The sequence below is a fragment of the Leucoraja erinacea genome, chromosome 12 (genome assembly GCF_028641065.1).
Source record: "Leucoraja erinacea ecotype New England chromosome 12, Leri_hhj_1, whole genome shotgun sequence".
In the NCBI taxonomy this organism is placed as follows: Eukaryota; Metazoa; Chordata; class Chondrichthyes; order Rajiformes; family Rajidae; genus Leucoraja; species Leucoraja erinaceus.
This window is the reverse complement of record NC_073388.1, coordinates 9,720,540-9,732,637: the sequence shown is the minus strand read 5'-3', so window position 1 is coordinate 9,732,637 and position 12,098 is coordinate 9,720,540. Positions and strand designations below refer to the sequence as shown.

At 43.7% G+C, this 12,098-nt stretch overlaps 1 protein-coding gene across 2 annotated transcripts in view; it reads left to right on the top strand.

Moving 5' to 3' along the window:
* The window catches only part of tenm1 (teneurin transmembrane protein 1), a 1,787,780-nt gene that overhangs the window by 1,179,837 nt on the left and 595,845 nt on the right, over positions 1-12,098 (top strand). For both annotated transcript variants that reach the window (XM_055643570.1, XM_055643571.1), the window contains one exon: positions 10,269-10,551. In XM_055643570.1, the coding sequence (XP_055499545.1) occupies positions 10,332-10,551 (220 nt within the window). In that variant the 5' untranslated portion in view covers positions 10,269-10,331. The remainder of the gene's footprint in view (positions 1-10,268; positions 10,552-12,098) is intronic.

Below are 12,098 nucleotides of genomic sequence, written 5' to 3'. Positions count from 1 at the left end.
GTTTCTCACTTCGGTTTCTTTTAAATGCCATCTCAGGCAGCAGTGTAGTGCAGTGTTCCTTGGCCCAAATAACCCAGAGAATAGGAACTTCACGATTTATGTTCCCCCCTCTCCTCCCCCACCCCGCCCCCCAAGCTATTGTTTGGACATTTAATCTTTGCAATATTGTGCAAAGTTCTGAGCAGAAGATTGTTCCTGTCAGCAATATGATGGAAAGGTCACAAAAACAAAATCCTTTGTGGACAAGAAAGTATTTGGTAACTCATTCAAAGGTCACTGAATTCTGTATCCAAAGAACCGTATCCATTGCGCTGAGGGCAGCATCCTGAGATGGATTGGCAAGCTTTTCACATAGATCTTTAACTATGGAATACACTGCGTAAAAATGTGAACTGCTACAGATTTCTGCCACTGGTTTCCATTGATATTTTAATAGAAGTCTCCAAATACTCAAATACTTAACAGAGTTATGCACTGGAAGAATAAGGGTGGCACGGTGGCGCAGTGGTTAGAGTTTCTGCCGTACAGCGCCAGCGAACCAGGTTCGATCCTGACTGTGGGCGTTGTCTGTATGGAGTTTGTACATTCTCGCCGGGACCTTGGTGGGTTTTCTCCAAGTGCTCCGGTTTCCCCCCACGCTCCAAAGACGTACAGCTTTGAGAGCTAATTGGCTTTGATAAAAATTGTAAATTGTCCCGAGTCTGTGTGGGGTGGTGTTAGTGTGCGGGGATCGCTGGTCAGCACAGACTCGGTGGGCCGAAGGGCCTGTTTCCACGCTGTATCCGTGCATTGGTGTGTGTGTGTGTGTGTGTGTGTGTGTGAGTCTGTGTGAGACTGTGTGTGTTCGTGTGTGTGTGTGTGTGTGTGTGTGTGTGTGTGTGTGTGTGTGTGTGGAACGAGCTGCAGGAGTGGGTGGTTGGGGCAGGTACAATCACACAGTTTGGACAGGTACATGGATAGGATAGCTTTATAAGATTGTGGGCCAAACACATGCAGGTGAGACTAGCATCAATGGAGCATGTTCGTGGACTTGGTAAGCTGGGCCAAAGGACATGTTTCCATCCTATATATCTCTGGGTCAGGTGCAGTTAATCCTACTTCTGATGAAAAATCAACCTTACGAATTGTTAGCACAATTTTACTCTCTTTGTCAATGCTGCCTGACCTGCTGAATACATTTCCATCCTTTTCATCTTCTTTTTCATTTTCGGATTATTCGTTGTACTTTGCCTTTGTTTTTGTTCCTCCTCACATATCTTTTCCAAAATCCCACTGGGGATATTCATGAATGGACTTGGCTTGTACAAGTGGTCCTTTGAAGGACTGTATACATTATTAACTATCTTGTGGTAACCAGTAAGGACATACAGTATATTTGCATTCTGAGGACATTTTCAAAGCTTACAACATTTTGACAGGACTTGCTAGGCTGGATGCAGGGAGTATGCTTCTGAAAAAGTTACTTTTGTAACTACTAAACCAGGTTCGCTTCTTAATAAACAGACACCACACAAACTGTTTGGTAGACCAGTTCAAAACTTTACGTAACATCGGCCGATGGAAGGGAGCGAGTATTCCAGCTAAGTGACCAATGTAGACACTTGACTGCCCTCAGTCCCCTCCCCTGAACAACAGAATTACATTGCCTTAAATAGGGTTTTTTTTGTCCCCTTAGCACATTCCACAGACATTAGTCATGGTCAGAGGTACAGGAAAAGGTTTCCACAGAATGCATCACATCAAAGGCCTTTTGTTTACATGATACAAGATATACTGAAAACATTGGCCATTTGCTTCAGGTCATTTTACCTCCAAAGAGATCACCCTAGCTTTTTCGCTGCATCCTCTCTGTCACTTGGTCCCTCATAAACATAGGCCATTTGCTTTAAGTCATCTTATCTTTCCACTTCCCTGGTTCCTCTCTCGTCACTTCCTCACTTGGGAGACAATGTTATGGTATTTATTATCCCACACACTTCAACCTGAGGCAAGCCTAATTTGACACTAAATATAAGCTGTAAGCTAGCCCAGAAACCTATTTTAATTTTTTCTTATTTTTGTAACTTTATTTGGCTTCATCACTTCCCTTGACTGAGAAGCCTTGCATTAGAGGGTCACCATCACAGATAAGGGTCAGAACATTTAGGATTGCCATGAGGAGAAACGTCTTCATGTTGAGGATGGTGAATCCTCCATCCCGAAGGATTGGGATGCTTAGTCATTGAGTTTATTCAAAACAGCGACTGGCATATTTATGTTTAAGAAAGAACTGCAGATGCTGGAGAAATCGAAGGTAGACAAAAATGCTGGAGAAACTCAGCGGGTAAGGCAGCATCTATGGAGAGAAGGAATAGGCGACATTTCGGGTCGAGACCCTTCTTCGATCCTAAATGCCACCTATTCCTTCTCTCCATAGATGTCGCCTCACCCGCTGAGCTTCTCCAGCATTTTTGTTTACCCGTGGCCGATTTCTGGAGCTCAAAAGATAATTCAGGCAAATGATACCAAGATCGACAATTAGGCGTGATCTTAATGAGCGATGGAGCAGACTTGAAGGACCCAGTGGCCTACTTCCCACTCCTATTCCTAATGTCCATGTGCTTTCAAAGTGTACTCAAAGCTAACTATACTGCTTCAAAAGAGTTAGGCTGAACTCTTTGATGTACTTACATTGCGCCATCAGCCTGGAATATATTTAGACTTTATTTTAGGCTTCAGACATCAGAGATACAGCGCGGAAACAGGCCCTTGAACCCACCGAAGTCGCAATAGTTGCCACATTTCTGCTGCCATTTTGTGCGTTTCAAGTCTTTAGTTACCAGTGTAGAGTCTTAACTTGGCCATAAAGGCCCGTTATCCTTGCAGCAACACTGGGTTGGTGCTGCAAGGTCGGCCTGTCCAGGTGATGTTGCCGGTGTCCTCCCCACTGCAGGCCACATCCTATCCCTATGCCCAGCCATCTGGAGCGGAGCCTCATCTAATTGAGGCCCAGGCCGTAGGGAGGGCCTCCAGTGGTCCATTCTACCAACACCACGATAATGTAATTTAATATAATAGCACAATAATAATGATCAAATACAAGAAGGGTTGAACTAATTTACTCCTCTTGGAATAATTTTGTAACAAAGAACTGGAGATGCTGGTTTATACCAAAGTATTATCACAAAGTGCGTGAGTAATTCAACGGGATCAGGCACCATCTCTAGAGAAAAAGGACGGGTGATGTTTCGGGTCAGGACCCTTCTTCAGACCCAACAGACTGAAGAAAGGTCCCGACTGAAAATGTCACCCATTCTTTTTCTCCAGTAGTTCCCAAGGAACTTGACCTTCTGAAATAATGGTAACATGTATTAATCCTTGCACTATTTTACACTGATCCATATAAGTAATATTCCAAATCATTCCTCATGATAATTGTCCTCCATGCTAATTGTTTGAGCGTACTCTCTGTACTAATAAATGGATGGGCGAGTTATAGAGTCATACAGGGTAGAAACAGGCCCATCAGCCCAACTTGCCCACATCGGCCAACATGTCCTAGCCACACTAGTCCCACCTGCCCACGTTTGTCCCATATCTCTCCAAACCAGTTCAATCCATGTACCCGTCTAACTGGTTCTTAAACGCTGGGAGAGTCCCAGTCTCAACTACCTCCTCTGGCAGTCGTTAAAGCAAGCGTTGGCTGCAAGATAAATAAACCCTTAGCAGTAAAGGCCAACCATGTCTCCATGCAGTGCAGAAGAAAATTAAAAAATGATTTGGGATTGTATTTTGTGCCAAATAGAGACTCCCTCTTTATTGTAAAGATCAGACAGTGTTCGTGATTGAATCGTGGCAAATAGGTTAAATTGAGAAAAAAAAGGGCAGATCGAATAATGAGGAACAAATTTTCAAAGATTACTCGTGATAAGTGGGGCATTTTAAGAAAGGTCAAATATTTGTTCTGTGATCAGTGTGAATCGAAGTGATTGCTGGATTCTTATCCAGTGGCTGAAGACTAGGGTCCTGTAGGGCTGATGTAGACGGATTCTGTTGAAAGAAAATGGAGCTGTATGCGAACTTAAGGCACTTGAGTTGAATGTATTGTAAAAACGAGAACATAGAGCATCGAACACAATACAACACAGGAACAGGCCATTCTGCCCACACTGACCATGCCAAACGTGAGACCAAGTTAAACTAATGCCGTACCATGCCACGTTCAACTAATCTCTGCCCGTACGTGTTCCATATTCCTCCATTCTCTGCATATTCATTTGTCTATCTTGAAGCCTCTTAAATGTCAGTCTTGTTCGTATCCGACTCCCCTGACTGTGTGTTCCAGTCACCCACCATTCCGAATGTAAAAACAATTCCCCACACATGTCCTTTAAACTTTGTCCCTCTCATAAGTTCATAAAGAAATTCCTCATCATCTCCTTTCTAAAGCTACATCCGTTTTTTTCTGAGGCCTCTGGTCCTAGACTCTCCCACTAGTGGAAACATTCACTCTATCTAGGCCTTTCATTATTCCCACTAGTCTTCGATATTGCAAACCAGTTAAAAAGATTATAAAAAGATTTGTCGACTCTGTCGATTGCCTTTCGTGGTTTTATATACTTTTATCAAATCTCCCCTGGTCAGCATGGACTCGGTGGAACGAAGGGCCTGTTTCCACACTGTATCTCTAAAGTAAAGTAAAGAAACTCCTCCTTACATCCTTTCTAAAGGAAAGTCCTTGTATTCTGAGGCTGTGACCTCTGGTCCTAGACTCTCCCACTTGTGGAAACATCCTCTCCACATCCACTCTATCCAGGCTTTTCATTATTTACAGACGATCTTGGACATAAGGCACCAAAGCTAAGACATCCTCAGCTACAACAAGTGAGCAGAGATCTGGCAGCTTGTACAGACCAAAATGCAGATGGAAATTTACATGTAAACTAGTGCAGATGGTGGAGTTATTACATTAATATTGGAAGCACTGCAGATACACTGTGAGCCAGCAAGCATATGTAGAACGAGAAATAAAGTTGACTTCTCAGATCAATAAGAATCAAATTTATCTTCACATAGAAATTTGCCAACTTATCAAAAGTAATCATCAAATTGGAGTTCAATAAACCAAATTAGTTTTTAAAGTTATATATTGATACTGGTAATATAACAGTTCCGTATATAGATTTTTAAAAGGTGTTTAATTGAAGACTTGCTGAGCATATTAAGGCATAGAGATTTAGAAATCAATGCTACAAGTTATTGGGACATAAATGATTGCCTGATCAAAAAGGAACTGAGCAAAAAGGAAGCACATGCCGATTAAATACAAGCAAGCTAGATAAGCTACGATCATAAGATCATAAGTGATGGGAGTAGAATTAGGTCGTTTGGCCCATCAAGTCTATTCCGCCATTCAATCATGGTTGATCTATCTCTCCCTCCCAAAGGGCCTGTCCAGCTTGGACGGCCTAATCCACGAGTTTAGAAGACCCTGGACGAGTTGAAAAAAATGTCAAGGCCGTGTTGACTCGCCAAAGTAAAAGACCTCTTACGACCTCCTACAACTATGTCTACGACCTCATACGACTATGTCTACGACCTATGACCTCCTCGACCTCAGTCTTCCACACCTAAGACCAACTACGACTAGCTACGAGTGGAAAATGATCACATGATCAAGATTCAAGATTCAATTTATTTGTCATTTGGACCCCTTGAGGTCCAAACGAAATGCCGTTTCTGCAGCCATACATTACAAACAAATAGACCCAAGACACAACATAATTTACATAAACATCCATCACATCGCTGTGATGGAAGGCCAAAAAAACTTATCTCTCCACTGCACTCTCCCCCCCCCCTGATGTCAGAGTCAAAGTCAAAGCCCCCGGCTGGCGATGACGATTGTCCCGCGGCCATTAAAGCCACGCCGGGTGGTGCAAGGTCATGATATAATATTGTCATGTTTGCATTTTTTTCTCGGACCAGTTACCGATCTAAGACTGCCTACAAATACCCACGAATATCAACGACTACCTACGACTAACATCACGACCTACCACGACCTACCACGACCTACCTACGACCTACCTATGAGTAAAAAGTACCTACGATCAATTTTTTCCATGCCAACCTTTTTTCCCTCGTGGACATTTTTTTATCAGGCTGGAAAAAACGCCGCATCCTACTTGAGGCCACGAGTACGCGGAGACCACTCACGAGCATGAGGAAGAGTTACGAAGACCTCCTACGACCTCGTGGCGACCATGCTGCGAGTATGAGTCAAGGGCAAACTCAGCAGTGGTCGCCAATTTATTTGTCATTTGGACCCCTTGAGGTCCAAACGAAATGACGTTTGTGTAGGTTGTGAAAGTGGGACAGGGGCTCAACCCCATTCTCCAGCCTTCTCCCCATAACCCCTGAAACCCGTACTAATCAATAATCTGTCTATCTCTGCCTTGAATCTATCGACTATCTGCCTCCACAGCTTTCCGTGGCAAAGAATTCCACAGATTCACCACCCTCTGACTGAACGAAAGGTTGAGCAGGCTGGGACTTTATTCCTTGGAGAGCAGAACGATGAGGGGTGATGTTATTGAGGCATATAAGATCATGGGAGGAAGAGATGGGGTAAATGCACAGAGTCTTTTACACAGAGTAGGGAAGTCAAGAAGCAGAGGACATAGGTTTAAGGAAATAAATGTCAAGTTGCATGTATGATGCAAATAGGACAGAGCTTTAAGGTGGGGGGTGGGGGGGAAGATTTAATAGGTACCTCTGGGGCAACTTCTTTTACACAAAGAGTGGTGGGTACATGGACTAAGCTGCCAGAGCGTGCTAGCCAGTCAGCAGAGTAACAGTACATGATTACCATCAAGCCATTTACAGTGTTTAGATACATAATACGGGAATAACATTTAGTCTTTTTAAATGTGGTTTTCAACTAAATTATTAATATGCTGATGGTAATAAAGCAGAAATGTATTCCAAAGATCTCTTCAAATCTTGCAAATTAGCCAGTGGTTACAGATCATGAAATCTGTGTAGTGTGTTCTTTCTAATTGTCAGCTGCAGTCTCTCAAGCACTTGTAAAATTAGTATTTTAGACTACAGTTTGTAGTTTAGTTTAGTTTATTGTCATCTGCTCCCTGGTACAGTGAGAAGCTTTTGTTGTCTGCTATCCAGTCAGCGGAAAGACAATACATGATTACAATCGAGCCATTTACAGTGTATAGACACATGATAAGGGAATAACGTTTAGTGCAAGGTAAAGCCAGCAAAGTCTGATCAATTCTTGTCAATTGTCAATTCTTCCCTTCCCTCCCGCACCACCCCCTCCCCGGGTACTTTCCGTTGCAACCGCAAGAAATGCAACACCTGCCCCTTCACCTCCCCCCTCGACTCCATTCAAGGACCCAAGCAATCGTTCCAGGTGCAACAAAGGTTCACCTGCATCTCCTCCAACCTCATCTACTGCATCCTCTGCTCTAGGTGTCAGCTGATTTACATCGGGGAGACTAAGCGTAGGTTGGGCGATCGTTTCGCCGAACACCTCCGCTCTGTCCGCAATAACCAACCTGACCTCCCGGTGGCTCAGCACTTCAACTCCCCCTCCCATTCCCAATCCGACCTCTGTGGCCTGGGTCTCCTCCATTGCCAGAGTGAGCAACAGCGGAAATTGGAGGAACAGCACCTCATATTCCGCCTGGGGACCTTGCGTCCGGATGGCATTAACATTGAATTCTCCCAATTTTGCTAGCCCTTACTGTCTCCTCCCCTTCCTTAACCCTTGAGCTGTCTCCTCCCACCCTCCTATCCGCCCGCCCTCGGGCTCCTCCTCCTCCCCTTTTCCTTCCTTCTCCCCCCCCCCACCCCCCATCAGTCTGAAGAAGGGTTTCGGCCCGAAACGTCGTCTATTTCCTTCGCTCCATAGATGCTGCTGCACCCGCTGAGTTTCCCCAGCAATTTTGTGTACCTTCGATTTTCCAGCATCTGCAGTTCCTTCTTGAACCCAAAGTCTGATCAAGAATAGTCCGAGGGTCACCATAGAGGTAGATAGTAGTTCAGCACCGCTCTCTGACAGTAAATGGCTCTTCCGCGCTAAATTAAACTCAGCCCACTCTTGAAATCCCTTTCAAATTATCTTCACTCTCTATTCAAAGATTTATCTGACAACAGGGCACAACGGTAGACTTGATGCTTTACAGTGTTAGAGACCCAGGTTCGATCGGAGACGAGGAAACACTTTTCCTCACAGAGAGTTGTGAGTCTGTGGAATTCTCTGCCTCAGAGGACGGTGGAGGCCGGTTCTCTGGATACTTTCAAGAGAGAGCTTGATAGGGCTCTTAAAGATAGCGGAGTCAGTGGATATGGGGAGAAGGCAGGAACGGGGTACTGATTAGGGACGATCAGCCATGATCACATTGAATGGCGGTGCTGTCTCGAAAGCCGAATGACCTACTCCTGCACCTATTATCTATTGCCTATTGATCCTGACTCCGTGTGCTGTCTGTATGGAGTCTGCACACTCTCCCTGTGACCTCGTGGATTTTCTCCTTGTGCTCCGCCTTCCTACCACACTCCAAAGACGTACATGTTTGTAGGTTAATTTGGCTGCTCTAAAAATTGTACATTGTCCCTAGTGTGGAAGATAGTGTTAGTCTACAGGTTGATCGCTGGCTGGTCGTCACTCAGTGGGCCGAAAGGTCAGTTTCCACCCTGTATCTCTAAATTCTAGAGTAGAGCTGCTGAGTCACAATGTTAGAGACCTGACCTCGGGTGCTGTCTGTGTGGAGTTTGCACGTTCTCCCTGTGACCCTGTGAGTTTCCTCCGGGTGCTTCAGTATCCCCCCACATCCCAAAGACGTATGGATTTGTAGGTTAACTCGCCTCTAGAAATCCTAGATATAAGTGGAGAAAACCTGAGCCTCAGTTCATTACAATTGAGGGTGAAGAGAAGATATGGATGGAGTACAGAGAAGGTTCACCAGACTGATTCCTGGGATGTCAGGACTTTCATATGAAGAAAGACTGGATAGACTCGGCTTGTACTCGCTAGAATTTGGAAGATTGAGGGGGGATCTTATAGAAACTTACAAAATTCTTAATGGGTTGGACAGGTTAGATGCAGGAAGATTGTTCCCGATGTTGGGGAAGTCCAGAACAAGGGGTCACAGTTTAAGGATAAGGGGGAAATCTTTTAGGACCGAGATGAGAAAAACATTTTTCACACAGAGAGTGGTGAATCTCTGGGATTCTCTGCCACAGAAGGTAGTTGAGGCCAGTTCATTGGCTATATTTAAGAGGGAGTTAGATGTGGCTCTTGTGGCTAAAGGGATCAGGGGGTATGGAGAGAAGGCAGGTACAGGATACTGAGTTGGATGATCAGCCACGATCATATTGAATGGCAGTGCAGGCTCGAAGGGCCGAAAGGCCTACTCCTGCACCTATTTTCAATGTTTCTATATGAAAAGGGAGTTTAGAATTATGAGTCATGACACACCACATGAGAACAGATCATTCTTCGTTGCCAGAGGAGATAGTTTCAAGGTGAAGGGGAAAAGATTTATTATGAATCTGAGGCGTGACTTTTTCACACAAAGGGTGGTGGGTGTATGGAACAAACTGCCAGAGGAGGTAGTTGAGCCAGGGACTAGCCCAACGCTTAAGAAACAGTTAGACAGGTACATGGATAGGGACAGGTTTGGAGGGATATGGGCAAAATGCAGGCTGGTGGGGCTGGTGTAGCTGGGACATGTTGGCCGGTGTGGGCAAGTTGGGCCGAAGGGCCTGTTTCTACACTGTATGACTCTATGACTGTGACACCAGGAAATAATATCTCTCACCGGTGGGCTCATAATAACAAGCTGTAAAGTTCAGATCATCAGCAGCAGAACAGAGGGAGATGCGAAGAGATGTTTTTTCACAGGCTGTTGTTAAGTCGTGAATTTCCCACTTGGGTCAAAAATAGCTTTTAAGGACGAAAGGGATAAATATTTGAAAAATAACCACTATGTGAATTTTGCCAGGAGGCTGAAAAAGGAACAAAGTGACCAGGTCTTTCACAGAACCCGTTTAAGCATTTAGGGCTGAAGGTTCTTTCTGTTGCTGTCTATTTCTGTGATTTATTACAGTTTTAACAGTAACTATGTAGATAGGATAAACTAACCATCGTGAGATAACGTTAAGATGCTTCTCTTTTTGTGTTCCGATCCGCCTGTATTTATTTTTTTTAAATACAGGTGCGGGGAAAATGATATATTTACGTACTTTTGCCTTCGTCTACACAGGTCTTTGTCGATTAAGGATTTTGGCCTCCCGGGTTTAATGTCCATGTGCCATCGACACGCGGAATGGATCAGATGGATTGTAAACCTTACCAGCCGCTGCCCAAAGTTCGGTGCGAGATGGAACTAGCGTACACAAGTTCATCAGACGAGAGCGACGATGGCCAGAGCACCCACAAATCTCTGGACTCCAGGGAAACGCTCCACGAATACAGTAATGAGTTGCGGATGAATTACAACTGTCATAAGAAAGATATTATGCAAACAGTTGAAGAATCGAGGCAAGGTATGGCCATGTTTTTTTGTGTGTGTGTGCATTAAATATTCAATGCATATCTGGAAATGTAAAGCACCCGACTTAAAACAAGCTGTCAGAATGAAAATGAGCAAACTGAACATGTTCCATTGAATGGGACAGGTTGAAAATTAACCTAATTTCTCTCGCCAGTCTCTCTGGCAGACAACTTGATAATCCGCAGTTTAAAGGAATTCTACTCTCAAATTTGCTTCTTTTAATATGTCCTTTGCATTTCAATTAGATTGGGCCGAAATGCAGCTCCAATTTATAAATTAGCCTAGTTCTTTTTAAAATGTGGTTTTTCGACAAAACTATTAATATGCTGACAGTAATAAAGCAGAAATGGATTCTACAGAAATACAGCTCAGATCTTGCAAATTGGCCAGTGGTAGCAAATCATCCAATCTGTCCCAGTGTGTTCTTTCTAATTGCCAGCCATGGTCTCTCAAGCATTTGTAAGTGTAGAAGTTGTCCTAGTTTTTAGACGACAGTTTGTAGTTTTGTTTTGTTTATTGTCACGTGTACCGAGGTACAGGGAAAAGCTTTTGTTGCGTGCATGCTTTCCAGTCAGCGGAAAGACGATACATGTTAAAATCGAGCCATTTACAGTGTATAGATACATGATATGGGAATAGAGTTTAGTGCAAGGTAAAGCCAGCAAAGTCCAATCAAGGATAGTCCGAGGGTCACCAATAAGGTGGATGGTAGTTCAGGACTGCTCTCTGGTTGTTGTAGGATGATTCAGTTGCCTGATAACAGCTGGGAGGAAACTGTCCCTGAGCCTGGAGGTGTCCGTTTTCACACTTCTGCACCTTATGCCGGATGGGAAGAGAGGAGGCGCGAGAATATGTTCAAAATGGATTGCAAACTGATTTTGAATTTGCATAATGTATGCTTTAAAGGAAGAGCAGTATCAATATGTGTCATGTCAATTAATAATTTTGAATATCTGGACTATTGCTTACAAGAAATTTCAGATTCAGATTCAGATTCAATTTTAATTGTCATTGTCAGTGTACAGTACAGAGACAACGAAATGCATTACATTTAATGCATGCATTAAATTTGCCATTACATTGATAATACATGTTGAATTACAGTGGTAATAATAACAGCTATACTCACTCCCCATCCCCCGACTCGTAACAAGGGCAGAGTCCCCCTTGTCCTCACCTTCCACCCTACCAGCCGCCACATAAAATCCTTCTTAAACAGCAATACTATCGGTGATTGCCATCATTACTCAACGAAGCTGACAGCAACTTCAGGATATTTGTGCGCGTACAACTTAATACTGTTGATGATCCAATGTGTCTTTGTTGGTGGCACCACAGGCGTAATCAAATGCATTTGTACGCAAACGGCTGTGAATTTCAGGTATTTGGGAAGCAGTTATGCCTTTAGGTAATTTGGAAGCCTTTGGCAGAATTAATGAGACCCCAAGTGAGATTTTGTGGCATTGAAGAAAAAAAATGAAAACTTAACAAATTATCCGCATCCGAAAATAACTAATATTATGCATATTATGATAATTT